The sequence below is a fragment of the Blennius ocellaris genome (genome assembly GCF_963422515.1).
Source record: "Blennius ocellaris genome assembly, chromosome: 3".
In the NCBI taxonomy this organism is placed as follows: domain Eukaryota; kingdom Metazoa; phylum Chordata; class Actinopteri; order Blenniiformes; family Blenniidae; genus Blennius; species Blennius ocellaris.
In genome coordinates this window covers 21,039,194-21,067,097 of record NC_137652.1, presented here as the reverse complement: position 1 = coordinate 21,067,097, position 27,904 = coordinate 21,039,194, and the positions used below count along the sequence as shown (strand labels likewise).

At 43.6% G+C, this 27,904-nt stretch overlaps 2 protein-coding genes across 2 annotated transcripts in view; both read left to right on the top strand.

Annotated features, from left to right (window-relative positions):
* The window catches only part of LOC308148835 (histone H3.2), a gene marked incomplete at its 3' end in the record, with an annotated part of 132,954 nt that overhangs the window by 31,594 nt on the left and 73,456 nt on the right, over positions 1–27,904 (top strand). The gene's annotated exons all lie outside the window — the stretch shown is intronic.
* On the top strand, positions 81–27,837 carry npepps (aminopeptidase puromycin sensitive). Its single transcript, XM_080520673.1, has 23 exons — positions 81–419; positions 5,753–5,837; positions 5,970–6,047; positions 7,382–7,503; positions 9,657–9,764; positions 13,234–13,434; positions 13,549–13,645; positions 13,741–13,774; positions 15,100–15,214; positions 16,066–16,230; positions 16,316–16,420; positions 16,499–16,559; positions 16,649–16,758; positions 17,023–17,086; positions 17,173–17,312; positions 18,987–19,121; positions 22,115–22,334; positions 22,883–23,025; positions 24,303–24,359; positions 24,458–24,565; positions 25,643–25,798; positions 25,885–25,932; positions 26,253–27,837. The coding sequence occupies exons 1-23, from the start codon at positions 129–131 to the stop codon at positions 26,397–26,399; spliced, it is 2,790 nt and encodes a 929-aa protein (XP_080376799.1). The 5' UTR covers positions 81–128; the 3' UTR covers positions 26,400–27,837.

Here is a 27,904-nt window from a genome sequence, read left to right as displayed (position 1 = left end):
CGTCGGGGCGTCCTCGGGGCCGTGGTGACGTAGGTGGTTGCGATTGTGCGCGGCGGAGTTGTTTGGGCTGTGCGCGCGCCGCGGAGAGAGAAGTGTCGCTCATATCACAGCCGAGAGGGTTTCAGTTGATGTCGCTGCTCCTGGGCCGCACGGTTCCGCTGTCATTCGTGCACAGAGTCACTGCCTGCTGTCCATCCTCAGTGTCCAGGCCCGTTCTGCTCCGCTCCGTGCTAATAAAACTCATAGCGGTACCTACTGTTACACACAGCACCGTCTTCGGCCAGAATACAAGAACCATGCCCGAGAGGAGGCCCTTCGTACGGTTACCGACTGACGTTTACCCCGTCAACTACGGCTTGTGTCTGAAGCCCGACCTCATCGACTTCACCTTCGAGGGCAAGCTGGAGGCGCTGGTGGAGGTATGTGGGTCCGGCTGGATTTGTGTGCGCACGACGGAGATCTTGTTATGTAATCTGACCAGCTAAACCTGACCACTCGCTAATTTGCAGATAACCTGTTAGCCGCTAGCCGCTAACGTTAGCCGCGGAAGGCTAAGCGGCGAGCGGTTCTGACGGCTCTCCCCCGCCCCGACTCACAGCCACGAAAGAGAGTAACGTCTGCTGCACATTTATACTACCGAGCAGACCGATTCCAATCCAGTCGTGCATCCATTCGGCACATTTATTTTTTTGGGGGGGGGCTGCCTCCCACGTTAGCCTAGCCCGCTGCTTCAAAACCGGTCAATAACGTGCAGTTAGCACCTGCCGAGCGAGTTAATGTGTATTAATAACGCCCCGGGGCCGTGCCTGTAACCGTACCCAGCGTGGATCCGGTGCATTCGACCCAGGGAACAGCAGACACTTACTGAAGCCGATATGTAGCCTAGACTAGCAGCGAGCTCAGTGATGTTTGCTAAATCATGGCAACACGGCGTGGCCCCCTCCCACCTCCTGCCTGCCTCCCATTCAGGTTAACGGCTTACAAATGGCCTATAAACTCCACGCTTGACTGCACTTATCTATTTTTTTTATTATTATTTTCTGCTGCGGTGACTCGACGTCAAACTCCCAATGTTTTGAGGGTTGGTCAAGTCAGTTTTGTCCGCTCGTGACACATTTGCGTGCAACTGTGTGGAGTGAGCAGGGCAGGTAATGTGTAACTAACGCACTGAGCAAACACTTTTTTTTTTTTTTTTTTGCGTTTATTTTGGGCTCCGAGTTGGAGCTGGTGGCGTGTAAACTGGGCCGGTGTGCAGACGCCTGCCTGTTTGCAGACACATTATCGGAGCCGATCACAGCCAATTGTGACGTATGGAGACCCGAGTCTGTCTTCCGAGGCACTTTTCACTCCCAGAAGATCAGGTGTGTCATTATGTAAGTTTAGCTCTCATCTGCTCCGCAGGATGTAGACATCCTCTGAAGATGTGTTGCTGGGCTCAAACATGCAGTCTGTGTGTGTGCAACACAAAGGTGTTGCACACATTTGAGTTCAGGGGGTCACATGAAGCCAATTTCCATCAAGTGGGTTGGACCTATAATAGTTCCAGCATAACCTTTAAATCTGAGCTGTAAGGCTTTTCTTTGACGTGGTGTGGAAATGTAAAATGAACAATTACTACTAATAATGACGACAATCTCAACATAAAGCCAGTTTTATTGAAACCTTCTGGTGCACTCCTGCTCTACAGTGTTCACTGCAGCCCATAATGTGACCCTGCAAATAGAAAAACACATTGAAGGCAATTCTCAAATAACTCAAACTGCCTTTAGTGATTTGCATGAAGCTCTGACCAAACACAACACTGACTCCTGAATAAAGTTTTTCTTCAGTGCAGACTTCTTGTGCACATAGTTATTAGCAATAAAACAAAATTGCAAATGTAAAGGCTATTATATGATAATGTGCTATCATTGTACAGGCCCCGGCCAGTTCAGATTGAAATATCTTGAACCGAGATGATGAGTTGAAAGATGAGCTGCATTATTATGTAATGATACATAACAGATCAGTTAAACACAGCAGTTTAGACTGAGGCTTCTGGTGTTCTTACAAATTGTAATTCATCGTAAATGCCAACATGTGAATGTCGGAAAGATATGACATGCTTCATGCGAATATAAAGAGGTCAAACATTTCTGTTTCTCAACTCATTGTGTGTGTTGTATCTAAAAATGTTCATATGTATATCACAGTGAGAGAGAAGCTATAATCTAGTCTATATATAGTCAGGATTTTAATTAATTTCTAGATACGTGAGTAGTTAATTGCCTGTTAGTTGCTGGTTGGATAAATGTTTTGAAGTCAACTCAAGCTACAAAATGTTGCATCATTCATAGATTTAACAAGACTTGTGCTGAACAATTTACCAAGTTTGCTAAACATTAATTATTTTAACACGTGGTTCTTATAAATCTTCACTTTTCAAGAGGTGCTTAAGAAGATCTGTGTGTTTGATTGTTGCTGCATTGTTTCATGCGTAACAGAAATAAGCTCAAAGTGTCCTTTACCAGTCACGACGAGGACGGAGTATCTTCTGGTTGAGACGTTGAATTCTGACTTTATGCGTTGTGTTTATGGGGCTGCAGTGATAAGCACTGTGGGCCTTTCTGTGTTCAGTGTCTTTGCATGTTTGATTAATCAGTGACTCTCTGAAGTGTCAGTTGTCAGTTTGTAGCGACTCTGTATTTCCTGGGATATGAAATTCTGATAATTTTTCCCTTTATGAGTTGAAATATCAATTTATTTGTAAAAAAAAAAAAAGATAAAAACCCTGCCACAATTGCATGAAAGCTGGCACATTAAACATGCACTCATTATCCAAAAGATTTTACCTGTAAGAAAACAGGATGAGCCGATCCCATCTTTAAAAAAAAACAAAAAAAACAACAACAAACAAACCTCAAAACACTCATTCAATCTGTCACCATGTTACTCGTTCAGTTTCAATTCCTTTGTTTTCTAATTCCCCCCCCCCACCATTACAGCACATCCAGTGCCTATTTCTTTGTTGTTTCACTACTGAAACGTGGATACATCATGAAGACGCTGCAATGTTACATGAGCTGCTTCAAACTGCAATTTTCAGCAGTTTGCTTATGATACATTTTGGGTCAAATGTGTCGGAATGATTGTATCTGAGGTCGACGTTGGCTTTGGTGTTAATTGATATCTTTGCCTCAGGTTTCCATGTGTTGTGTATGTTGATGCTGCTAAAACAATACGTTAGTTTTGCATTTATCAGCCCAAGTCTGCACTCATCGTTTGAATATCTACTAATTTTCTCTTTAAAGCAGCAGCCACTCGTTCAGCCTCTCATTGACAAGTTTAAGCACATAGCACAGGAACCAGACACTCCTAACAATGTCTCTTGCTTCAGATCGCAGCACATTGTGAGTCGATGACTCACACTGCTCAGGGAGCCAAAGGGTGTTAGTTGGTTATTGGCCGTGGAACTGAAAATAAAGATAAGGTCTCTTGAAATGACACCGTTCATAATCTTTAGAAGGTTTTATTTCTTTCCAGCTCTGGCCTCAACGTTGTGGTGATGAGTGCATCGCTGTAATGACAAAGGCATCGGCATCTCCGTGTTGGCCCCAGAGAGAGAGACATTTGCTTTACATGTGGGGTAAACCTACGCTCTGAGTCGAAAGTGACTCTCAGGTTTTTTACTTGAGCTAGTGTTTTTGAAGACAGTGCTTATACAGTAATCCTCGGGATCGGGCCGACCCAGTATCGGTATCAGGTTCCGATATGAACGGCATTAACGGATCGGAAATTTCCGATCCAACCTGCGCAGGTTTCCGATCCATGAAGCCGCATCTGTGCTTCTGCTGAAATGAGTCCACGTGTGTTTTTGTTCCGGCTGGTCTGCTCGCTGCAAAATGTGGAATGGATTTTCCCGAACGGAGGCGGGTTTCAATGAGACGCGGAGTAATGAGTCAGGAAATCCTTTCCACAGTTTGCAGTCAGCTTAGCATGCTATGGAACTAGCCCCGTTGTGCTAATTGACTTTTCATGACAACATGTCACTGTTTGGAGGAATAATCAGAATAATATCGGTATCGGCAGATATTCAAATTTGGGTTGCAGATCGGAAGTCAAAAAACCTGGATCGGTGCATCTCTATCCTGACAAATGTTTCTCTCTTTGCCTTAGTACCGATAACTAAAGCTTCACTTGTGGACACACATAAAGCAAATGCTCAAGCGCTTCTTCTCGGAGCTCCTTTTTTCATCCCCTACCTTTTAGAAAAGCTGTGATCTCATAAATCATTGGCATTGTTGCTGTCTGGCTGAACACATCAGTCCTAAGCGGCTCAGTGTAACTTCGTAGTGTCTTGATAGATGGAAAAAAAAAATAATGGAACTAGTCAGGACTGGAGAAGATATTTGTTGCATTGTATAGCCAGTGAGTCTGCATCCAGAACATTGACTTACATGACTGGTTCATGCACATGAGGGAAGTATGGAGTGACGGCCCGGTTCAGCAGTAAGGTGCTGTTCGTGGCTGAACTTCTCTGATTAACTGCTACATCTTGATTTATTTTTGGGTTGTTTTGGACTAAAAATATTGCATATTTTACCTTTGGGCCTTCTTCTTAATTTTAGATAATTAAAATGAAATGTCTCTAACACTGAGACCGTCCCCGTGCTCTCTTTAAAACCGCACAACTTTCAAGTGTGCCTCTGGGTATAGTCTGCACTCATCCAGAGTCTTCTGTTTCCGCCGACTTGTCTTTTGTTCTCATCATCCTACTTTGCTGTCTTGTACACCACGTGTGAGGCCCTCCGTCCTTTGCAAGAGGGAGTGTCGTTAGTCTTGTTACAGGTTAGTGAATAGTCAGACAAAGCCAGGAATAGCATGTAGCACGGCTCGGAGAAAGGTGCCGGGGAGATAAACTCAAACACAGGATGTCGCTCATTAATTTATCTGTGCCCAAGTCCCTTCAGCATCCCTTGTTGCTGCCAAGAACAGATGTTGGAAAAATCCATAGCTGTTGTGGCGAGTGCCATTTAACCACATTTAAAATTAAAGTTGGACGTGTCGTACCTTTTGCGAGTCCTATTTTAAACACCTGCTGTTACTGGCATCGACGCCCTAGATCGGGGCTTAGGGGTCAGCCTCGGTCCTGTCGGGCCGGCGTCCTGCGGGGGTTTAGCACTCTCCCAGTTGCAGCACGCCTGATTGCAATAAAGGGCTCGTTATTGGGCTTTTTCACAACCTTGATGACATTCGTCGTTAGATTCAGGTATGCTAAAGCAGGGAGAGAAATAAAACGTGTAGGGCACGGGCCCTCCAGGACCGAGTTTGGACACCCCTTCCCTCGACGAAGCGATTGTGACTCCTGAAGTCTTCTCTAACCAGGAAGAAGCCTGAGGTGGGGCTTTCTGCGGTGTTGCGGGAGTTTGGAGGATCGTGAGAAGGAAAGGGGTTGGATGGAGAGCAGAAAAGATTTTTGACATCAAAGTGAATCGATACGCTGCGGACTGGATGCAGGAAGTTGCTCAGTGAGGCAGAGATCCTGCAGGACGGCACAGAGAGGAGAGCACACAGGCTGAGAGGCGGAGAGAGAGAGAGGGAGAGAGAGAGCACTGGAGAAGGTCAGAGCTTGACATCTGTCTAAATATACTGTACATGTAATTGTTGGAAGGAGACTTCAGCCAGCCTCAACTCTTAAAACTTGGATCTGTAAAGGTGGTGCAGCTCAGCTTGTCCCAGTGTACGTTAAGCTGTTCTGTGTCAATATTTACAGGTCACACAAGCCACAAATCAGATCGTGATGAACTGCGCCGACATCGACATCATCACCGCTTCCTTTGCACCGGAGGGAGGAGAAGGTGAGCGTCCGGCTCCTCCAGCCGTCACTCGCCTTTCTTTTCTTCATCGGTCAACATCTCTGTGTGTGAAAGTCTACATCGGGTATATTTCATAGCTACGTCTTTTGTCTTTTTTTCCCCCTCTTTCTTCAGAAATTAATGCTACAGGTTTCAACTATCAAAATGAAGATGAGAAAGTCACACTGTCATTTCCCAGCGCTCTACAGAAAGGTGAGGACAAGCTTTTTTCACCCACATCCGAATGTGCAGATGCTTTCAAGTCTGTAAATTCACATTGTGTGTATTTGGCCATGAGGGTACAACACATTTAGTTTGAGTTCAGGCCTCCACATCTGTACACTTCACGCCAGAGATTTGACATCTATAGCGTCGCTTCTGGGCCTCAAAACTAATACGATACCTCCAGAGGTTAATCCAGTCAGTGAACTGAGATTGAAACTCAACATCTGGAGTCTCAAATATTGAAGCGCACTAAAAATCAGTGGCCGTATTCACAAAGCCTCCTCAGACTAAAAGTAGCGCTAAGTGATGTCACTGTCACTATGAGTGGTAATAATAACCAGCGTGGACAGAAAAGATAGCCATAATCAAGTCAGTGTAATAATCGGCACGTGAACGAGGTAAGTTCAATCATTTTTAAGCTGCGTACCAATTCAATAAATTTTTTCCGAGTTTCATCATCATGACAAAATAATTTTCATGATTACATATTTTATATGCAGCATAAGATGTTTGATGGGTTAATTTTACTCTGTTCACTACTAGGAGCACAGAGCGCTTTTTTCTTTCTTCCTTTCGCTAACAACCAATCACAGCTTCCAGCAGACCGCATTCTACATAGCCACGGGGTCACCTCAGTTAGATAAAAGTTTGTCAACTCCTTGCTCAGAGTTGCTTTTTTCAGAAACTTCCTAAATCACTTTTAAGCTAAGATTCCTTGCTAGGAATTTTTAGGCTGAGTGAGGAGTTAGGAGCTTCGTGAACACGGGCACTGGGTTGTCAAAGGAACATTTTGACCCACAAAAACAATTGATACATTTTTGTATTTAAAAGTAACACATTTTTTTTGTTTTTTTTTATTTATTCCTTTGGCATTGCACTGTATTAAGAGTAACCGCCATGACAGTCAAACTGCCTCGTTTTTGCATCTTCATCTCAGAAAAGTTTCGCCTTTACGCAGCAACGTTTTGAAAATGATTGTTGCCACGGAAATGACATACACTGAAAACAATGTAGTTTTTCACATCGGGCCACGAGTGGGTGCTGGTTTTTTTTTGTTGTTTTTGTAATGAAATCGCACAAAACAGAGATTATAGACTGGGAGTCATGACAAGATGGAGGCAAATGCAATGAAACGGTTGCAAACATTATCATATAAACGGGGCCTGAGTAAAAGCTGCGAGAGTTTCTGCGGACCTCATGTGGACACGCATTCATTTCCCCTCTTTGATTGTGATTTGAACAAACGTTCAACTCTCTCTCTCTCTCTCTCTCTCTCTCTCTCTCTCTCTCTCTCGCTCTCTCTCTCTGTGCCACCTCCCCAGGCTCCGGCACGTTGAAGATCGACTTTGTGGGGGAGTTGAACGACAAAATGAAAGGATTCTACAGAAGTAAATACACAGCTCCGGTAGGGGAGATCCGCTATGCTGCCGTCACACAGTTTGAGGTGAGTGGACGGCCTCCGGGGCTGACAGGAAGACTCTCCTCTGGGAAAACACAGAACCGTTGCGTGGTTGGGTTTTTGGTCTTTAAAGCCACCTTAAACATTTGTACTATTTCCATGTTGGGTGAGAAAGGGCTTATTTCATGAAAAAAAATTGAAAGCGGGTCAATCCACGCAGTCGTCGGCTCCTCAGCTGGATAATTCCTCATTCAGTCAATAAATGAACTGAGAAATTAAAGAATATCCGAGTGTGTTTATGAAACTCCAGGATACAAATGATAAGAAGATACTATATTTAACACACTGCGTAGCAATAATCAATAATTTATCCACCAGTGTCATAAAAACCACAGAGCTGCTTGAAGATCAACAACAACAAGCAATGAAATGAGGCCAAACACAAAAAAATACAATCAACTTGATTAAAAAAAGTCATTGGTATAGTATGCTGATTATTATGATGGGAATGTCCAGTACTGCAGTAGTAATTTACTTTTACTTCATGAAAAATGAAGACGGTAAGAAAATATATCACAAACATTCAGTAGTTTGCAGCAAACCAACAATTACCATGAAAATATATATTTGTATTTTATATGCATCCGTGCAAGGTGTTTAACATAATAAACTTATTACATTTAATGATCAGTAACCATGTGTAATATATGTTTATATTATAATAAGTGGAGGTTTAAGGCTTTTTGAAGCTTTATATTATATATTTTCTTAAAATTGAAAAAAGGCATACAGAGTGGCAAAGTGCAGAAACATGAGGATGACTGAGCTTGAAGTATTCGGCACACAGTGCTACTTTTAATTCTATTACCGAGATCAGAGACGTGACATGTTTTCACTCGAATCTGTTCCGACATGAAAAATGCGATTCAGATAATCCAGAATCAAATAGATTCTTCAGCAACAATAATGTGAAACCAAAGGTATCAACAGACAAGTACAACATGGTGATAAAACCAGGATCTTCCCTCCATTTCTACACTTGTCACTGTGTTCAGCTGTCATTTAGTGTGAACAGCTTTTTACTGCAAGCAGCAGCGAGGTTTGGTTACTTTGCTTGTAGCTCGTAGGTAAATTGGGATTACAGGGACTCGCACGGTACGAGACCCAAAGCAAACAACAAGGCAAAGTAGCAAAGACGCTCAAGGCTGAGAGAGTTGAGGAAAGAACAAAGAACCACCCAAAGTTAAGATATGAGACGAGAACCAAGATAAAACAAATAAAAATGCTAGCCCCTGCACATGCTCTCACAGAGTAGTACCGTGTAAATATTCAAGTTCGCCATCATATATTGGCGTTCGTTCACGCTCTCACTGTCGGCTGTTGGTGGGAAAAGAAACGGAAGAAGAAAAGAATAAACTACAAAAAACAAGGCATAAATCATCAACGCCTGATGAAACACACCAAGCATGTTGATCTACAGCAGTCGAGTCTCGGTCGTATATCTTCGGACGCTTCTCCTCTTATCCAAGAGGCTTCATAAGTTCATGCTGTTCCCGTCATTGGATAAAAGAAGAAACATCCTCTACAACGTATGACCGACTGCAGTCGATCTGATTCAACCAAGGAGATAGATGATAAATAACCAAGGCCCAAGTTTAAATGAACACAACATGTACAAGGAAAATGAGTCAAGAGGCAAAAGATTAAAAAAAATTCAAAGAAAACATTGAAGTCTTTAAAAGAACTTTCTTCAGAGTAGCAGACACAACACTGAGACCCGTGATGCTGCAATGACAGCTGGCAAACTAGTACTGGCCTCAAAGCCATGCTGTTTGTAAAAACGTGCATAATGCAACAGCTGCAGGAGATGGGTTTTTTGTTTTAGACATTTAACTGGCAGAAACGTTCAAATTGGCCTCACGTTGAGATTATAGTCATTTTTAGCAGTAATCACTTTGTTTAGTGAAGCGCTCTGCCTCTTTTTATGAGCTTGTGTGGGTTTTGCGGTGACGGCTGGACTGAAAGTGAAGGACCGCAGGTGAAACCAGGTCACAACCTGCACAGACCAACTGAACCTTTTGCTTCCGACGCTTTCTGTGACGAGAGAACTTTCAGACTCCTGCTCAGACTCTCTATTTATGTCCTCTTCTTCCCCTCTGACCCTCCTCTTCCTCTTTCTGCTCCTCCTCCTCCACCAGGCCACCGACGCTCGCAGAGCTTTCCCCTGTTGGGACGAGCCAGCTATCAAAGCCACCTTTGACATCGCCCTGATAGTTCCCAAGGACCGAGTAGCCTTGTCAAATATGGTACGTGTCACACGTTCACGCCAGGAGCTCCCCATGTCTGAGTCACTCTCCCCTCTGCGCGTGTGTGCGTCCGTCTGTCCTCCTCTCCTCTCCCTCTCTCTTTTCTCTTTTGTTGCGTTACGTAAGAGGGCAGACGGTTCCTCCGGTTAGCGTTACGTTCATCTCCCTGTGAATAACCAGTAACCAGGGTACGTTCAGAACGAGGGAAGCGTCCCCGAGTTCATACCACATCATCAGTCCGGAGTAATCGGAAGCGAAGGCGGCTGAATCGCATCAGAAAAAAACCTCATCTGGCTTGGATTATTTCCAACAACAGTGGCGGCCCCGGGCGAACTCTCCTCCGTCTGGGGCCGTGATGGAGACGCTAAATTTGGTCACTCCCGATGACTGTATGTGAATGACATGAATGCAGCCCGACGGGCTCCGAGTGTAATCTTGTGTTTTCACAGCCTTCTCCACAACAGCTCTTTTATCAGGGAGGAGGGAAACGACCACCCATGTAGCGGATGCGATTGCATCAGATGTAGTGAAAGGTTGGAGTGGTTGTGATGGGAAGAGCTGTGTGAGGGTGAGGCCACTCAGCCTCTCTCCTGACCTTTCCTCTGCAAGGATACGTTGACCTTTTGCAGACCCGGTTCAAAACGATACAGAACTGTGGATACTGTGCGCTTAATGAAGATTTACTCTTACTTATAGAAAGGTCAGATCAACATTGAGGAAACGCGCAGGGCAGGGCGACATGGCCCCCCCCAAAAAATCCTATCGCCATATTTTTTTCCTCAAAAGGTTGAAATACGATATAAACCACTGTCAAAGATTTTTTTTTCTTGACAAGTTTTATCACAAAGACAATTCTGGGTCAATGTCACAATCAAACTGCAACACAGGCACCTTGATTAACCACCGGCTGCACAAAATAAACATGAATTCTACAGAAAAATGGTGGGGGGGAAAAAAAAAAGATCCCACTTTAAAAAGATGTTTGTAGGGTTTAAAGCCAGAAGGGTCAAACTCATTTTAGTTTTAAGGAGAACCCGGAGAGTGTCCGACCGGTGAAATGACTGAACAATAATACACATACCACCACAAATCGAAACGTTTTAGTGCAAATAAGAATATATGCACAGAAATGAGTACCTTTCAAAATAAGTACAATTTCATCATCGTGCCACTTTAAAACGATGTATCCTGGTGCAAAATACAGTGAAATATCTGTTTCAATACTGTCGCAACTAAAAAGAAAAATGCAACAATAACTCCACTCTCTGGATTTGTCATCTCACAAGCCGGACTGGACCGTCTCGCATCCTGGTTCTGGCCCACGGGTCGTTTGTTTGACACAGATTTAGGCTTCATTTAACGTGACCTGAAACATTCACCTCATTTTAAGGTCGGGGGATCTCACCCAGTCAGATTAAACTTTATGGCACATTGGGTTATAAAAAAAAATCAATGAGAAGCCAGCGTGAGATTATTCATTAATTTGTGGAAATTTACTCCTATTGTTAATTTTTACAATATTAAAACCCGCTCTGTGTTAAATATTCACTCTACGAGGCAGAGCTCAGCATTTTGCATTTCTTGCAGATTCGACGTTGGAGGGTTGAAACCAGCAGATCCTCCTCTTAAAGTTTTGCGCCGTCTTTTAGGTCACTATGTTGCGCCTGTCTGCAAACTTGAGACATCGTCAGCCGTGAGTGCAGGAAGGAGGGGCGGTGGGAATAGACAAAGAGTGAATCGTGGCGACTTTTAGAACTAAGTTTTAAATGCAAAAACTTATAAATTATGTATTTTTCAATATTGATAATATCATTATATTGCCCAGCTCTAGATGCCGAGGAGGTGAATTTTCTATCTCGTGTTAGATGGAGCTTTCTTTTGGTTTCTTCAAGTGGGCCTGATGTGTCGGTGGATTTCGACGTTACCCAAGGTCGCTCATCATGCAACATACTGGCGGGTTTTTTTTCGGGACCTGAATTGATCACTTCTCTGAGTTATTTTCCTTCGTCTGGTTATTTAGCAGAAGAGTTTTCCCAGTTTTACATCCTCCTGAGCCTTCTTGTAATAATGAAACTGTAATGTGTTTTCAGGATGTTTGCATTGTCCTCAGCCTGCGGAAGTGAAAATGTCCTGAGATTTTAACTTTTTGTGGAGCAGCTTTTACTGTATTGTAAACATCCTTTCGTGCAACCATTTTCAGCATGGAAGTGGTGGCGGGGGGGGAGGGGGGGTGGGTCTCCTGCTTCTGCTTCTGCTTGCTTTTACGAAATCAGTAAATTCACAGTGGGATTAATAAAGTGTTCAGATTTTCTCTCATTTCTTAATCTGACTTGAGAAACCACTCAGGACTTTTTTTTTGTGAGTTTGTTGGTTCAGATCATAGACTGTGACCTTGGGTTGGTTGTTTTAGCGCTACCGGCAGATTAAGAAGTTTAGTCCACCACAGAGGATGTAGCCCAGGGGTCAACAACCTTTAATGGTTAAAGAGCCATTTGGTCCCGTTTCCCACTGAACACAACTCCCAGAGAGCCACACACATTTTATTTTGACACTCCCCCAGACAGACCATGCCAGGAGGACACAACACACAAAACCTTCTTCACTGCTGGTTGCCAACTTACAACTAATAAACTTAACTACATGAACCAAGCAACAAAAACACAACACAATTATTACCAACACTACAAACCTAACATAACCCCTAATAATTACATTTAAAACACGACAAACAGAAACTCCCACAATGCATTGCAGCTCTCTGCTCCTTTATTGCGACACATCATTAAAATGGAAGATATATGTGGGAGATCTGGGATTTTTAGAACCATGAGTGTGAGTGGTGTGGCTTTCAATGTCCTGTAGTTGTTTTGTAATTCACTAGAATTTGCCGTCACTCTCAACAAGTCTGCAATGAACCTCCTGGAATTGTCGGCGCGCCGCAGCGCAGCGGTTTTCCTGTGAAAGGCACAGGAAGCTCCCAGCTTCAGATGCCAGTTGAGCCGCTGTCATGACCTGAAGCTGCAATTCTCCGTTCTTCATGCCATTATTGTTGCGTAATGACGTTACATCGCTGCGTCGTTCACGACCCGCCTACATTTTACGCCACTCTTTGTAGCGGGACTGCGCCTCCTTACGTCCCTCCGGGATGAACTGCAGTGGGACAGAGGCTCAAGGAGCCGCAGTGGAGGGACGAAAGAGCCGCGGGTTGCCGACCCCCGATGTAGCCACTTGGTAAAAGAAATGTCCTTTCAGTTCCACTGGTGACGTCCTAAAACTGCACCAGGATCAGGATATTTGCACCACACTTGGGGATCATAAATGTTTTCCCCTTTTTGATTTTTTTTGTTTGTTTACAGCGAATAGGACAACGGGCTGCAACCGGAGAAATAACTGTTGGGAATGACCATCCGGGTCGGCTGTGTCTGACCGTTTTCGCTCCGCTGTGCTTCACTGTCGCCCCTCTCTGCAGAATGTCATCGATCGAAAGCCATACCCAGAGGACGAAAACCTCGTGGAAGTTAAATTCGCCACCACGCCCATCATGTCCACATACCTTGTAGCTTTTGTCATCGGGGAATACGACTACGTGGAGAGTCAGTCGTCGGACGGCATAACGGTACGCGTGTACACGCCGGTCGGCAAGTCGGAGCAGGGGAAGTTTGCCCTGGAGGTGAGCAGCACGACACAGCATCTCACAACACCTCCGCTCCGAGAACTGGAACTGAGCAGAGTAGAACATTAATCTTAAATGTTTAAGCTGTGTTCCATTTTTTTTTCCCTCCAGGTTGCTACGAAGACCTTACCTTTCTACAAAGACTACTTCAGTGTTCCTTATCCATTGCCTAAAATTGACCTAATAGCGATCGCCGATTTCGCTGCTGGTGAGTAATTGAGAATTCACACTGAAACATGAGATTTTTTTTACCTGAAAATAGTCCAATTGAGAGTGAAACTTATATTTTATCTTCTTATTCAGGTGCCATGGAAAACTGGGGCCTTGTTACCTACAGGTACATTTAAACGCTCTTCAAGCAGTGCCATCAATATTAAAAAAAAAAAATTTAACAAATATCACGCATCTGCATTCTGACATTACAACTGGAAATTAGGGCTGTGCGTTTCCATAAAAAATGGTATAAACTGAAATACAATAATTAATGTCTGAAAACTTTTCCAGAAGAATTCAGACTGCCAATTATTGCAGGCTAAGGCCATTGTTAGTCTTTTCTCCATTCTTTGAAACTAAACATTAAATTTCACATCAATACCAGTTAAGTTTCTTCACAGGAGCTACAATATGTCCAATCTGTTCTTTGAATGTAATACGTGTTGGCTCCTGATGGGTCTTAGTGATTTTGTTGGCTTTTTGATGTCTGAGAAATTATATTAATATTTTTTTTTCTGTCGGTTTGATTGAACATGCAAATTGAGGCTGTGCCAGATTGTGAAGGTCATCAGAATTTCTATAAAATTGAGTTAAGAAAGGTAATAAGATCGACAATTTCCCAGATTAATTGACATAATTAGGTCTTCGACACTGTCAAAAGCAACTTCTAAGTCTCGTTTATTTAGCCTAAATGTGCATCAGATCATAGTTTTCCTCCGTTGGGAGTGTTTTAACAGCAGTGAAGGAACAGAAAAATAATCTGTGTGAAGAGGCGTTCAAGGACAATTCGGAGTGTCGGTCATTCAGGACTTTGGTGAGTGGTTCATGAAAAGCTGAGCAGCTTTGTCCTTGTGTTTACATGAGCTCTCATATATGAAGACAACAAACAAAAACAGGCTGTTTTCATGAGATCTTCTAGTTAATTTTAGACTGAATTCGTAATATTTTCTCTTTCAGTTGATCGGAACAAATTTCAACAAAGTCATTCGACACACATTTTCTTTTTTCTTTGATCGACAAACAGAGTTTAGACAACACTGAATATGACCAATGTCTCAACCCACCAATATTCTATTTGTCTACGAGTCCCTACTTTTTTAGTGTCTTTACAAAAGCGTCAGTGTGAATATACTCTGTATATAAACTGAGATTATTTCAGGGCCATAAAACTTATGGAAATAATCCTCTTTTCAATGCTGCCAGCGCAGCTTTCAGTGACATTGAAATGAAGTGGCTCTCGCCGCTGCTGTGTCTGTTTTCGGTCGACATCTCCGATGGCTTTTTTTAATTGCTTGGCGACTCAGCCGTATGAGCCGCCACCTGTTAAGTGCTGATCCGGTATGTGACCGGCGTGCAGCAGCTTGACGCAGGTTTTTTGATAATGAGCAGCACAGCCGGCGGAGGGGAGGAGCTGCCGTCGTCTCCTTCAGCCGTCTCTTTGTCTTCCAGGGAGACGGCGCTGCTCATCGACCCCAAGAACTCCTGCTCGTCCTCCAGGCAGTGGGTGGCGCTGGTGGTCGGACACGAACTCGCCCACCAGTGGTTCGGGAACCTTGTCACCATGGTAAACAGCTGGAGTGGCTTTAGCCCCCGGGGGGGGGGGGGGGGGGGGGGGGGGTCCGCAACCATGTGTCTCTTTGGCCGATCTGTTAGTGGTTCCATGAAGCTTTCACTGATTTATACTTTTTTTTTTTTTTTATTATTATTATTTACACACCTGTCATTTTCACAATGATTAAAAGGGCTTTTAAAAGAGGTACAATCACTAAAATGTGGGGGAAAAAAACCTCATTCTTAGTTTCTAAAGGAATAAAAGCATGGAGGTTAAGATAAAATCTTGTTCTTTCCTGCGGCCATAAGACTCCTCAAATAGTGTTTGCTTTGTTTTAGTTCATTTCACCCTTCTGGGATTATATTAGTCACCGTTAACCCTTGTACATATTAATATTTAGAAACTACTTATTTAATTTCGCTCTTGTCTTATTTGATTTTCAACTTTCTTTCTGGTTATTTTGCATGGAGCCATGTTTAAAGGAATTATCCTCTGGGATTATTAAGTATTCCTATCCTAAAATGTCAAAATTGTCTAATAAATGGAAAAGAAGGATGAATCCTCTGGAATCAAGTACAAAATAGCTGAAAATCTAATGAAATGTTTACCATCCTAAATTGTAATTGACGCGTTTTAAAACTAGTGAATATATATATATATATATATATATATATAAAAACAAACATCAGAAACTATTTGGTGGAAAATCACAAAAGTGTCTCTTTTACTCATAAAGGTTGCAGACCCTTGTTTGTTAGTTTTTATACAGCTCACTGTCATTTATTGGATTTTTGTAGCTGTTATTTGGGGATATTGTGATGGAGAGATCACAGTATGGTAGCAGTATCATTTTCTCTGTGCAGGAGTGGTGGACCCATCTGTGGCTTAATGAGGGTTTTGCATCCTGGATCGAGTATCTGTGCGTGGACCACTGCTTCCCAGAGTACGACATTTGGACCCAGTTCGTTTCAGCCGACTACACTCGCGCCCTTGACCTGGACGCGCTGGACAGCAGCCACCCCATCGAGGTGAGCTCTGTCCCTTCAGCTCCACGTTCAACCAGACACAGAACTGAGACCGTTGTCGTCAATAGTTTTGTTTTGCGATCTCCAGGTGAACGTGGGCCATCCGTCAGAGGTGGACGAAATATTCGACGCCATCTCCTACAGCAAAGGAGCCTCTGTGATCCGCATGTTGCACAACTACATAGGAGACGAGGTTAGTGGCCACACTCCTGACTTGACTTTGGTGCATTCTGTTGATAGAAGTTCACCTCTTCTCATCTTTCGTTTGCAGGACTTTAGGAAAGGAATGAACGCCTATCTTTTGAAGTTCCAAAATAAAAATGCATCAACAGGTAAGAGAACGACGGCGAGGGTTTGCAAATGGAGGGAATTGGTTTCTTTGGTCTTTTAATTGGGATTTTTTTATTTTTTTTTCCCTCAGAGGACCTCTGGGACTGTCTGGAACAGGCCAGCGGGAAACCCATCGCTGCAGTCATGAGCTCGTGGACTAAGCAAATGGGCTTCCCGATTATAGTGGTTGACCAGGAACAGGTGAGCAATAACCCAACGGTACTTCTCTGGTTTAAACCTCCTATGAATGGAACGTCTGAGTTTCTATTGATATTATGGCTACAGAATTGGAGATGTAATAAACAGTTGAGGAGTTGTTGCGGTTCCTACACATGCAGAATCCTGCCAGTGATTACAGGATAGTAATAAAAGGATTAGCTGTGAGATTATCCAGAAGAATTGACCTAATGTTCACTTTACAGCTGCACTTAGCCCATTTGTCTGACGGCTTTGTTTCCTTTGTAGCAAGGCGACGACCGCGTCCTCAAGATATCTCAGAAAAAATTCTGTGCCAGCGGACCACATAATGGTGAGTGTGTATTGAAGCGGCGGTCCCGTTTTGCCGGTGGAGGGTTGGAATGTAGCTTCTGACGGTTGGTGTTTTCTTTGGGAAAGGTGAGGACTGCCCCAACTGGATGGTCCCCATCAGCATTTGTACCAGCGAGGACCCCAAATGCACCAAACTCAAGGTTCTGCTGGACAGACCGGAGACCTCCATCACCCTGAGCGCTGTCAGTCCAGACCAGTGGGTCAAGGTGAGGCCGGCAGCAGACGGTCACTTGTCCAACTCAGGGGTCGTCTTTGGTAACTTGTTACACTGACAGTTGTATATTATGGTTAAATACCTTTAGGCGAGGGACGGTTCCAGAAAAGTTCTGACCCATACATTGAAATTAATGACATATCAAGAGTTCCCTCAAATTTAATATTGAAGAATACAATATTGTTTATAATGATATAGCTTTAAATTTAGTTTTTTAGAGTAGAGTAGGTACCTGCCTGCAACCAGCTGCACGTTCGCCCCACTCGTGTAGTTTGCAGACAGATGCAACAGAGCGACGTACTCTATAAAGACGGCATTAAAGTTAAACAGGGAAAATGTAACAAAAACTTCAAACAGGACAAATTGTTTCCAGCACTTCCAGGGCATTGCACCTCCAGTGTGAGGAAGGAGGGTGTTCTTAGTGTTTTCTGTCATTGTGCTCAGCACTGCCTCACACTTTGAATGATCAGGAAAACACATGGGTCATGGCGGCGTCCTGAGAAGTGGCGTCTACTCCTGATCTGTGACCAATTCTGAAATGAATCCGATCCAAACAATCCCAACCAGCGACAAATGTCACAATCGCGAATTAGAGGCAATACAAGTGGACGTCCCGAGAAGAGCGAACAACAACAAGGTTCACAGTGTTCCAGAAGATGACGTGGTCTTGTCAGTTAACTCTGCTGGTTTCTCCTGCCGAACTCTCAAGAGGGACAACTGCCTCACTTGTTGTCTTATCAAACCTTTGTTTTGGTCATTTCAGAGTGTGAATGAACAAGACAGGACTTGCTGGAAAATCAGCAAGATGTTTCTGTCCGTAACAGTTTTCTGATTAAGCGAATCAGCCTTTCTGCAGCTGATGTTTACAGCACAGGATGAGAATTCAGTTTTGACGAGGAGTGTCGAAGACATGTTTGTTCAGGTTCCAAATACCGTCCAATTTCAGGTCGAGTGGGCCACACTGGTAAACTAGTGCCCTACTAACCTATAAATCTAAACTTTAAAAAGGTTTCCTGTTGTGACGCAGCGTTTACGTATTTAAAAAGTCTGCGTTTTGGCAAATATTAAACAATTGTCACAAAAATGTGCCCAAATGTAGTTGGCACTGAGGCTGCACAATATTAAGTTAACATCTACCATAATATTGCGATAGCTGCATGATTTGGTGGAGATACAAAGACTTCAGTTGGTAATCTTAATGCTTTGAGATTTCTTCTCCCTTTATTTTCCACCAGCAGAGACTGAGCTGCGTTTCTTTTGATTCCATCACATGTGCACTGTTAACTTTGTTGTAAATGGTCTTTTTTTTTTTTTTTCCTTTTTGTTTTTGTGATCCGACCTCTGACCTGATTTTGAAGTAACACAATCCATTTCAAACAGAATGATGCATTTTGATTCGATTGCGCTTTTGAGGTACATTTCTCTCTGTAACAACCCGAAGTAGCTTCAGTCAACTGCTTCAGGTTGGAGACGTGACCATTTCAGGGTGGCATTGTGTCGTATGGTTGGGTCCAGACACGCTCTCCAGTTGGCCTACTTGGAAGATTTGAAGTGTTTGGAGGGATTTATTGGGCAGCGCCTCTTTCTGGACCACTGCACGAGTCGCAATGCAAAGCAGGAAAACCTGCAGCGCTTCTCTCACGGCCTCACCCACCTCCATTCGCAGATCAACCCCGGCACCGTGGGCTTTTACCGCATACAGTACAGCTCGTCCATGCTGGAGAGTCTTCTCCCGGGCATCAGAGACCTCAGCCTACAGCCGGTGGACCGACTCGGCCTGCAGAACGACCTCTTCTCCCTCGTAAGTCTCTCCTCGCCGCGCCTCACACATGAGAACTCGCGTTCTCTCGCTCAGAGGTTGATCTGTGTTCATAAAGACGTTGTTTCAGCACAATATTCACCTTCAATAGTACCCGGAGCACACGCAGGTCCACTTACAGGCTGTTAAACAATAAAACCGTCACTTCCCTTTTCAAAACAGGTTGTGTTGCAGCTTGAAAGGAAGTCCACTCCTTTCTGTAAACAAGCCCTCGGTGCGGAATTGGAGAGGAAAGAGAGAGTGGAGGAAGCAGACAAGGCTCTGCTTTAATAATTGAAAACAATCCGCACAAAGTATATTTTAGACAAGTACACTTTCAGCTGTGAATAATGTGAGCAGCACGTGATTGTACGCACTCTGCACCATTTTGCTTCAGTGAGAGTGAACAAGAAGTAGGATTGTTCAGCAGAAAAGCTTTCTGATCGTCTTTCAAAGTCAAAGCTTGTAACGGTTCAGTTGTCTGAGGTGAAGTTTGGTACACCAAAACAAACACTGCATCTTTTTAGTACAAGGTTTTAAAATGTCAAACAAAACACATTTTAGGTGTTGGGGAAAATATTCTGTATCAAGTGCGGTTGTGTTATCGTTTGTTTATTTATTTATATCAAGTTGTGATGGCCTGCTGAAGGCCATCCCTCCCTGTGTTTGATCTGGGGTTCATTCGCAAACATATTGAGAAACACTTTGCCATGTGGTTGTAATCTATTAAAGACGTGGATAACTGCGTTCATACTCCCACCAATCGACCCGTTTACACAACGTTTCATGTGAAAACATGATGTTTGTGTTTCAGACAAGTATGGAATTTGCATGAAAACGAGCAGTACAACTATTTACCCCGGCCATTTCAGATAAGTAGCGTTTTCCATGGGGATGGAGTAGTTTTCAGTGGCTCCAAATGTCGTTGGTGTGTAAATGGGATGTCTTTTTTATTTTTTTTTAGTTTTCATCTTCTCTGGTCTTTTGTCTCCATCCACACCTTCGGTGGTTCCTCTAGAAAATAACACAAATGGCATGATCTGACTTTTGTGTTGGTTTAAAGAAGACAATTTTGACCTCTTCTGACATTGCAAATTTTCCAGATTATTATGTTGTTGTTGGGTTTTTTTTTTTTCTTTTTGGGAGAGAATAAACAAAAAAAAAAGTAAAATCCTTAATTTGTTCAACAGTTTAACACACACAGGCAAAGAAACCTACAGTCGATTCACGTTCACCAACTAACAACATCTCTGTGGGTTTAACAGTCAGACACACATGCACGTTGCCATTGTGCGTAGTTTTTGCGAATCAGTGGAAACGTTTCACCTGAAGAAATGGAGCAGCTTGTAAAGTGAAAGTTGGGGCAAACAGTGACTGGAGGGAAGAAGGTTTCCTTTCCATCTGCGCTTTGAAGGCCTTTTATAAAAAAAATGTTTTATTGTGTCGTCAAAATCTTCTCAAAAATTGCAACTTTGTTCGAGGATTGTTTCTTTTTTAATTCCCGTATCTGAAAAGGATAGATGTGATCATTAACTGGGATTAGAAGCAGTCTGCAGGTTGCAGAATAGTTTTCTTCTCCGCGCAAAGTCTTGGATCCTCCCACATTTAAAAGTCCTACTGAAGAGCAGTGGAAAAGTTTACCGGAGGAGAAGAATGCAGACGTCCTGCCACACCTTCAAACTCTTGTGCAATCTGGAGCTTTAAAACGCACTTCCAAAGAGTTTATTACCCAACAATCAGGGTTTGAATCAATGACTAATTGGAGGAATGGTCATGCAGTGGTCAGATCCAGTCATAAATGTCGGGATGGTGTTGATCCCTCCTGTTTGTTTGTGCAGGTGGAGGAGGATGGGAAGAAATCTTTTTTTTTTCTTTTCTTTTTTTTTAATAGTCTGAACAGACTTTATGTACATGCTGGTAATTAAGTAGATGTTGATCCACAAACTGCTTCATTCAACTGGTCCTCCTCAGAGTGCTCAAACGCAGGAAGCTCACGATACAGACGTGTCTAATCAATCATCACAATGACGGGGTTTTTTTTTTTTTTTATTATTCTATTGGCTTTTATATTCACACGGTGCTTCTCATCTCGTTGAATGATTCACACTTTCTAGTTTCCTTCGGCAACGTTTCTCTGCCTGCTTCTCTACAAAAGAATGTTCTCCGATACCTTTGTTGTTGTATTAGTGGGTTTAATACAAGAGATTTATATTCTAGTACAATCCTAACCAAAAAGATATTTACAGTTACACTAGGCCTCAGTCTGATCATTATCTTTACATTTCACTAAATCCTCCATGTTGACAATTATACTGATCAGATTTTTCAAATACTAATACTTTCCCCGATTCCGATCCTTACGTTGCTATTGCTACATTGCGAATATACTTATAGTTTGTTATAGCAGAAACTGCATTGTCTAAAGCTGAAAGCTTCACTGAGAGAGGCTTTGGTTTGCTAGAATTATTGTAAAATTCAAATGAAGATTCTTCTCAGAATTATGTAACTTATTTTAACTTTATTCAGTCACAACAACAACAACAACAACAAAAATCACATTTCGTCTCTTGTGCTGCCTTGTAAAGAGAAGGTGTTTATTGGGATTATGTCATCCACTTAAACTGGTATAAACAACTTCACCTGAATTGTCAAGAAATGAACATTCAAATCATGAATCCCACGTAAAGGTGAAACAGATTGACTGTAATAGACTACAACTTAAACAGGTTTCAGTCAACCAATCAGTATGTCACAATTCTACTTTGATATATATATAAGTGCACACTTTTCTTCTATTGCCTTTCTAATATTCTTTGCATTGTGACATAAAATGATATTTTATTTACAACTGGCCGTCGGAACTGTTTTTGTCGTCTCTTGAAATGCTTCAGACTGCTGACATGTTAGCCGCTGGATTGCTACTGCTGCTCACGGCTGCACTCCCATGATCCACTCAGTCTTTGTTTTAAACGAGCTCCCCTGGTTTCCCACCCCAGTCTCGCGCAGGAATGATCAGCACGGTGGAGGTGCTGAAGCTGATGGAGGCATTTGTGAACGAGCCCAACTACACCGTGTGGAGCGACCTCAGCTGTAACCTGGGCGTGTTGTCCTCGCTGCTGTCCCACACCGACTTCCACGAGGAGATCCAGGAGCTCATCCGGGACCTCTTCACCCCCATCGGAGTGGAGCTGGGCTGGGACAGCAGACCTGGAGAAGGTGAGGAGGGGAACATGTTGACTGTCCTCAGGATACGGGACGGCAGGGTTTTCCCGTCTTGGATACGTTTACACAATGTTGAGGTTTTCCAGAGGGATCACATCCACCTTACAGGGAGGCTCTTATAACTTGTCATGCGTTGTGCAGGCTACTCAACAAAAGTCAGTCGGTTTCACCTGCTATAGTGACCAGAAAATATTTGATGCAGCTGTGAGTTGCTGTAGAGATGCACTGATTCCATTTTTTTTTTTTTTTTTAAGAAAAGTATGAGTACTAACTTTTCGCTACTTGCTGATTTGAATACTAAATGCTAAGTGTAATTTGTACTCCACATGCGTATACCCCAATATTGCTTAGAACTCTTTTCTCGTAACATGAGCTTGTAAAGCCCGTGTTTCTATTTTGGTTTAAATGATTTAAAGTTAGTGGTTTCTTTCCTTGATACACCTCCTTTATGAGGCCGACTGAGCTGAAGGAGTTAAAAGAGGAAAGCGATGTCTAGTTGAGGAGGACGTAGGCTGACCCCGAGGATGACGACCTCCCCGCAGGTCACCTGGATGCTCTGCTCCGAAGTCTGGTTCTGGGGAAGCTGGGGAAGGCGGGACACAAGCCCACGCTGGAGGAGGCCCGGCGGAGATTCAGAGACCACGTGGAAGGAAAGCAGGTGCTGCCTGCAGACCTCAGGAGCCCGGTGAGTAAGACCGCTCGTCGCCAGGTCTCGTTTTAATATCACCGTTTCACACAGACAAAACTTTCCATGCGTTTGTCAGAGTAAAATACGGATGGGAGCAAAAAACATGTTGGCACTTGAGTTGTGTGATTTGTGTAAGATTGTAGCCAGCACTCGATGCATTTTAAATATGGGTACCAGATTATTCTCTAAATGAATTTGACGCAAACCCACTAAAGACTGGTTAGAGAGTCGAGTCGGATTCACTGCGTCTTTACTGTTTTACCTTCCGCTGTGGTTTGATGTAACATGTAAAGCATTTTTAATTAACGTCAGGGGTGTCACACATAAGGCCCATGAGCCAAAACCGACCCGCAAGAGGCTCCAATCTGCCCAAACCATCAAACTGTAACAATTTAAAAGAAAACAATGACAAATTTCTTTAAGAGTAGCGGACACAAGACAGCTCTGGGACCTGAGCTGAGATATGGATGATGCTTCCATGAAAGATGGCTACCTGGTTGCTATCAAACTAGCCTCAAAGCCATGCTGTCAGGGGGATTTTACAAAAAAAAACATGCAGAATGCAACTCTTGTATTTTGTATTTTGCATCCAGAAATGTTCATTAAAATTTGCTTCAAGTTAAGATTGTAGAAAATAGACATTTTAAAAGTTTATGGCAATATTTTACCAGTCCAGTCCTCTCGGGATGAAATTGAGCTGAATGAACTGAAATGTGTTACACCTCTGCTGAGGTGTTTTTTAGTGTCAGTTTATGATCCCTTATGGGGTGTTTAACAAAGATCTCCAGATCTCTGTATGTCAGACTTAAGGCTCCAATTCATTGAATTATTGATTAATTGTTCGCCACGTAATTTGCACGCGATGCAATTAATGCCTTCAGTAAATTGGAGCATCTCTGAGAGCTGCATTTGAAGCATTATTGAGTTTCATAGATTCTGTAAATGGCCCCACCTGTGAGGTTTTGTGTACATTTAGAGACGAACGGCCTTTGTTGACCCTGAGCTCTGCATTGGAGGCTTTTCAGGGATGTCAGCATTGTTCCTATGGTGTGTATACACGAGGGATCGAAATGCTTCCACAGTGGCAATATGGAGCTACTCTGTTCTGTTCTGTTCTGTTCTATTGGTCTAAGTCTGAAGCAGATTGTGACCTCAGGAAATGGCCTGAACTGGAGGACTTTCTATATCTTGCCAACACGAGTGCAGTTTGACTGAAAGAAGCCAGTTCAGTCGGGAGTTCTGTGCTCATGTTTGTGTGTGTGTGTTTTCACCAGGTGTATCTAACAGTGCTGAAGCATGGGGACAGCGCCACACTGGAAACAATGATGAAGGTAAAACATCTCCACACGAGGGCCAGAGTTTAACAGATCCGACTCGTTGAGCTCTGATTGTTTAATGATTGATCTCTCTCTCTCTCTCGCTCTCGCAGCTCCACAAGCAGGCGGACATGCAAGAGGAGAAGAATCGCATTGAGCGAGTGCTCGGAGCCATCTCTGCCCCCGACCTCATCCAGAAAGTCCTCGCCTTCGCCCTCTCGGTACGTCACACCAGTCTTCTTTAATTCAGACGTAATCCCACACAGAGAAAAGTCCCATTTTTAACTAGCAGGCATGTAAGCAGATTTTAATGAAGGACATGATCACCTGGCTATAAATTCACATCCGTCTGCAGCCTTATTAATGTGTGTTCTGAGTTTCACTGATCAAATCCTAAAAGAGCAATCAGGATAGACACATCTCACTCATTTGTGTCTATCCTGAAAAAATGAGCAGACGGGGCTCCGTATTCTCAGCATGTGATGAAAAAAAACAACTTAATTCACTTTGACTCATAAAAAAGGAGCTGCTGTGCAGATCGTATCATCCAGGAGAGATCAGATTACAGATGAAAGGAGGAGAACTCAGAAACGATCCCGCTGCAGGTTGAGCAGATCTGTTTATAGTCGCTGTAAGCTCACCTGCGCTGTTTAAAATGTGTGGTTTCCTGTTCCTGACCACATTCGTTCACAAGACAAAACACATGTTACAGTTCGTATCACTTTTTTCACCTTCACGAGAGCTGTTGTCATCTAATCTGCATCATTACATCCTCGACACTCAAATTTGCAATGATGAATGTTGCATTATTGTGACAGAATTCTGAACTAAAAACTTCTGTTTTATCTGAAAATCGCAGCCCATCCAGGCTTTTATGTCAAACTTTTAGTTTAACGAGTTCATCATTGTCATCTGGTCTCGGTTATCACTAGATTTGCATAACAATGGAAGTTATTGGGGAGTTTATGGATAATATTCCTACAGGCAGCATGTATCATGTGAAAAGTATAGATCCTGAGACGGAACCCTGTGGAACTCCATGTGGAACTTCAGTATGAGGTAATAAGTCATTAACATGAACAAAGTGGAACCTCTCTGATAAATATGATCAAAATCATTTTGGTGTTGAACCTTTAACCAAGATGATATGTTCTAGTCTCTGGAGTAGGATGTTGTGATCAATAGCATCAAATGCAGCACTGAGATCAACAGGACCACATTCACACTTCAATCAGGTCAACGGTAGAAAATGTTTGTTCGTCTCGTCTGGTGACACGTTGATGTCTTCACCCCGACAGGAAGAGGTCCGTCCACAGGACACCGTGTCTGTAATCGGAGGAGTAGCAGGAAGCAGTAAACAAGGCCGGAAAGCAGCCTGGAAGTTTGTGAAGGACAACTGGGAGGAGCTTTACAACCGCTACCAGGGAGGCTTCCTCATATCACGGCTCATCAAGGTTGAGTGAACGTCGGCGCCCTGAAGCATCTCCCCGCTCTGATCTGAGGGTTCCGGCTCACGTATGTTGTGTTTGTGTGTCTGCAGCTCACAGTCGATGGATTCGCCATCGATAAAATGGCTGCTGAAGTGAAGGTGAGTGTCACAGGAGAACTCTTCACTTGGAAGCACTCAGAATGAGACGGCAACGAGAGCCCACAGGAGAGACGAATGTCATTGCCATGTCATCTTGAAACATGTAGAGTTGAGATTAGAAAGAAGCTCAGTGTTGATCCTCCAGCAGTTTAAACCGAGAGCAGCTCCCCTAGAAAATGGTCCGGGGGGTTCTGAACCAGCTCCAACTGTCAAATATATCGAATAGAGAAGTCCTCAGCCTCACCTTTTAAAGTGTTTGATTGGCTCACTCGGTCCTGCTTCTCCTCTAACATTCGTTTTAATCCTTCGTGTGGCTGCAGAGTTTCTTCGAGAGCCACCCGGCGCCGGCGGCCGAGCGCACCGTGCAGCAGTGCTGTGAGAACATACTGCTCAACGCCGCCTGGCTGAAGCGCGACGCAGACGACATCCACCAGTATCTACTGCAGCGCAAAGCCCCGCCCGTCTGAGTTGACCCGCCGGATCCCCCACCCCCCCAACCCCAATCCCTCTCAGCGCGGACCTCCCAGCAATCATGGCTGCCCCCCCTCCTCCCCCTCTTCTTTCCCCCCCTCCTTTCCTCCCCTCTTCAGCCCAGAGTGGGAGAGCAGAGCGTAAACAGCAGGCTTTCATTTCTCTGAAGAAGACTGTACGATGAAGACAAGAAGGCGAAGCCAAGAATTTACATTGGAAACACAGACTCTTTCTATGTTATAACAAGCAAAATCCATTTCAGTCAGACCAGGAATGTAGTTAAACTTCTTCTTTCCCCCCCACCCCCCTCATTCTGTCCCCGGCGCTGCACCATAGAAACATACTGCTCACACTACCCAACAAGCTCTGCGTCGTAGCTGAGAAAACTGTGAAACCCCCTTCCCTCTTCCCTCTCCCCCTCACCGCTACCATCATTCACATGAAGTTTGAGTTTCTGCGTTCTGCTGCTTTGTCAATACCCCCCCCCCCCCCCTGCTAGTTCAGGCCTGACCCATACTCCCCTCTGCGGGGTGGTGATGGTGGAGCCAGCGCCGGGGCGGAACGGGGGCTAACCACCGTAGCGCGCGTCGTAGTTTCCAATGGCACCGAACCTCTAGCAAGGGTTAAGACGAGGCCAGCAGCGCGAGCATGGTACTACTCTGTAAACTCTGTAACGCGAGCTTCTTTATCTTTTATCTCCTTTTTCTTTTGAGATGAATTAACAGAAAAGTGAATGGATACCTGTTCCCACACACTTCTCCGTCAATTTGTGAACATCAGATCATCCATCCGCATATTTAATCCCGTCTTCGAACCCGCAGCCTGCAATGAGATGAAGATCCAGGCGCGTTTTTATAAGACATCATGCAGTGATTTTATTTAAATGTTGAGATAATCTTCTATATTAAAGAGAAAAAAAAAAAAGAGAGATCACAGCACTACTTAACACCGGGGCCTTTTCATCTGAAGCACCATCAGGAATCGCCTCCTCAGAAGGGTCCGGGGGTCCGCCCACCGCGGATTCGCTCCGATTTGCCTGTCGGACTTGGAAGCCTTAAATTGGGTCAACCTGTTTGCGGTTAAATCTTTAAAAAAAAAAAAACAAACAAAAAAAAAACAAAACACTGAAGTGGTGACAATAGGTGACTTCCACGTGAGCGTCAGTTGTATCTAACGTGACAGATTATGCAGACTTGTTGAGCGAGTATATCTATATAGAATTTACAATTTGATGTGGTTTGTTTTTACTTTTATTTTATTTTAATTTTTTTTTTCCTTTTTTTGGGGGGGAAAACTGATCGACCGAGTCGTGTGACGTGTTGTTGAGGCTCTCCACACCTTCCCGTTCAGTCTGGAACTTTTGTTTTGCTTTCTTTTTTTTCTTTCTTTTTTGTTAAAAAACTACAGTTGGTGTTCATTAAAATGAAAAAGGATTCTGGAAATGTACCGTGTGGAATCAGTGGAGGGGTCTGTCTGTCTGTCCGAGACAAAGCAGCTGCAT